The sequence below is a fragment of the Penaeus chinensis genome, chromosome 43 (assembly GCF_019202785.1).
Source record: "Penaeus chinensis breed Huanghai No. 1 chromosome 43, ASM1920278v2, whole genome shotgun sequence".
Lineage (NCBI taxonomy): Eukaryota > Metazoa > Arthropoda > Malacostraca > Decapoda > Penaeidae > Penaeus > Penaeus chinensis.
The window spans coordinates 18,137,694-18,140,193 of NC_061861.1; the positions used below are offsets into that span (position 1 = coordinate 18,137,694).

At 35.5% G+C, this 2,500-nt stretch overlaps 1 protein-coding gene across 2 annotated transcripts in view; it reads right to left on the bottom strand.

Annotated features, from left to right (window-relative positions):
• The window catches only part of LOC125024573 (metalloreductase STEAP3-like), a 13,602-nt gene that overhangs the window by 5,381 nt on the left and 5,721 nt on the right, over window positions 1–2,500 (bottom strand). For both annotated transcript variants that reach the window (XM_047612376.1, XM_047612377.1), the window contains exons 5-7: window positions 1,336–1,541; window positions 843–973; window positions 94–221 (exon numbers count right to left, since the gene is read on the bottom strand). In XM_047612376.1, coding sequence (XP_047468332.1) covers window positions 94–221; window positions 843–973; window positions 1,336–1,541 — 465 coding nt within the window. The remainder of the gene's footprint in view (window positions 1–93; window positions 222–842; window positions 974–1,335; window positions 1,542–2,500) is intronic.

The window sequence follows — 2,500 nt, forward strand, 5'->3', positions numbered from 1 at the left end:
AATCATCTATTACATTCGTTAACCCCCCCCCCCCAAAAAAAAAAAAAAAAAAAAGAAAAAAAAAAAATTACATATCCGCCCTTCTCAACTCACGTGCAAGGATCCCATGAGGAGCGCTAGCAAGCCCATCTGTTTCCGAGACTTAAGCCATCTGTCGAGCCAGCTGGGAAAAGTGGAGTACTTCGTGCCTCTGTACAGCTGTATGTAGCCCGCTATGGTACCTAAAAGAGAGGGAGGGTTTGTGTTTATATTGTGCGAATTATAGTACAGTCGCGGACAAAAGTCGTGGCGCGAACGAAGCCTCGAGACGTTCCGAACCTACAACGGCAAACGTCGTCACATTCCTCTATTTTACATCTCTCTCTCTGCTTCATTCCATTTTATTTACATGAATATGCATAATAACTAGGAAATGGAAATAATGTTTTACGATTACGGAAGATGACTATAGGAAATGTTAAAAGTGAATGACACTTGATATTATCTCTATGTTTAGATTTTGCATTCAGTTGGAAATCTAGCTGTGCAACTGAAACTATCAGGATTGCAACTCTAAATTTCTAGGGAACTTAGGATGATTAAATATGCTGCTTTATGACAACACATAACTATATATTCACTCATGAGTGAATACACACACACACACACACACACACACACACACACACACACACACACACACACACACACATACACACACACACACACGGACGCACGCACGCACACACGGACGCACGCACATACACACGCAAAACAAAGAAACAAACAAAAAAACTGATAACCCTCCAACATACAGACCCACCCCCTTCCCTCTCCCTTTCCCTTTACCCCCCTCCCCCCACCTGGCACATAGCAGAGCAGCAACATAGTGGTTCCTGTGAGAGCGAAGGCCAGCATTCCATTCTTCAACGGGAATGTCTGGAATCGATTCCAATTCCAGTCCGTACTGTCCAGATTCGGGCATATCTGTCTCCTGATTTTTTTTTTTTTTTTTTTTTTTTTTTTTTTTTTTTTTTTTACGAACGAAAATAAATGATCGAAATTATGACATGTGTGAGTTATTATTATCATTATTATTATTATTGTGACTGTCAGGTTATTATCAAATAATTATCGTTATTACCAGCAGCCTTATCTGTATCATTATTTCTTTTGTCATTTTCATTACTATTACTATAATTACTAATTTCATTATCGTCACCTACTGCTGCTACTAAAAAAATGTGAGTTTATACTTTGCTATATATATATATATAGATACTGTATATTTTTTGAACTCGAAGATAGAGAAACAAAGATAATGAACAAAGAACAGGAAAGAGAACAGACACTCACCTCATGAACAAAAGCAAATAGAACAAAAAGAAAACGAGAAGAGCCACAGAGCCGGCCACTTTCCATTCCCGGAAGAAAGAAAACGGGATTTCTTCGATTTCTCGTGCCGTCCTCAGCGCGCCGAAGTCTACGGGATGCAAACCCACAGTTCGTACCAGATCTGCCACAAGGCGGAGAGCACGATCATTGTCGCTGCTAATGGGGACCTGATAAATGAATAAATTAAAATAATAATAACAATAATAATAATAATAATAATAATGATAATAATAACGAGAGAGAGGATATTGGATATCGGAAGAATAAATTGTTGAAACAAAAATAGCTAAGGAAAACTGGTATGGAAGGCAATACAAAAATAACATTGTGGCTAAAAAGAACAGTATTTTGCGGAACAGCTGAAAGAGAATAATAATGCAAGAGGAAGAGCAGGTTATTCATCGTATATTTTTCTTATAATACAGAATTCTACTATTCCGAATGGATATATATTTTTTTAAACACACACACACACACATCTATATTTCTATAATATTTGGTGAATACAAGTAAAGATTCTTTATCTTTTTATCCTTCTGTTCCGCTTAAAACAACAGAAAGTTCCATAACATGCCAACGGTCTAGAAAAAAGTTCTATATAACACAGATAAATTCATTTTTATTTGTATTTATTTCTTTTTTCAGCTCACTACCTCCTTTTCTCCTATCTAAATAAAACCTTCGCGAAATCTTTAAGGTGCAACGGTTTCCTTTTTATAAATGTTACAAAAAGGGTCGATTACTTTGCACAATTTATTTTTATTTGTTTATTTGTTTATTTCAATTCCTTGTTCTCATTTTCATGTTGTCTTAGTATGGGTTTCGTGTTTTTATTTTCATTATCATGTTATTTCAGCGTGATTATGTTTATTCATCACTTTCCTTTAGCTATTCGACTTCTCCATTACTCTCTTCCTTATTATTATCATTCTCCTCTACTTTATCATCATTATCTCCTTTCTCTTATTATCATCTTCGTCCAATATTCCAATAATTCAATACATCGCCATCACTTTGTTTCTTCTTCTCATTCTCCTCTACTTCATCATCATTATCTCGTTTTTTTTTCCTTCTTATTATCATCATCCAATATTCTAATAATTCAATACATGGCCATCACTCTTTT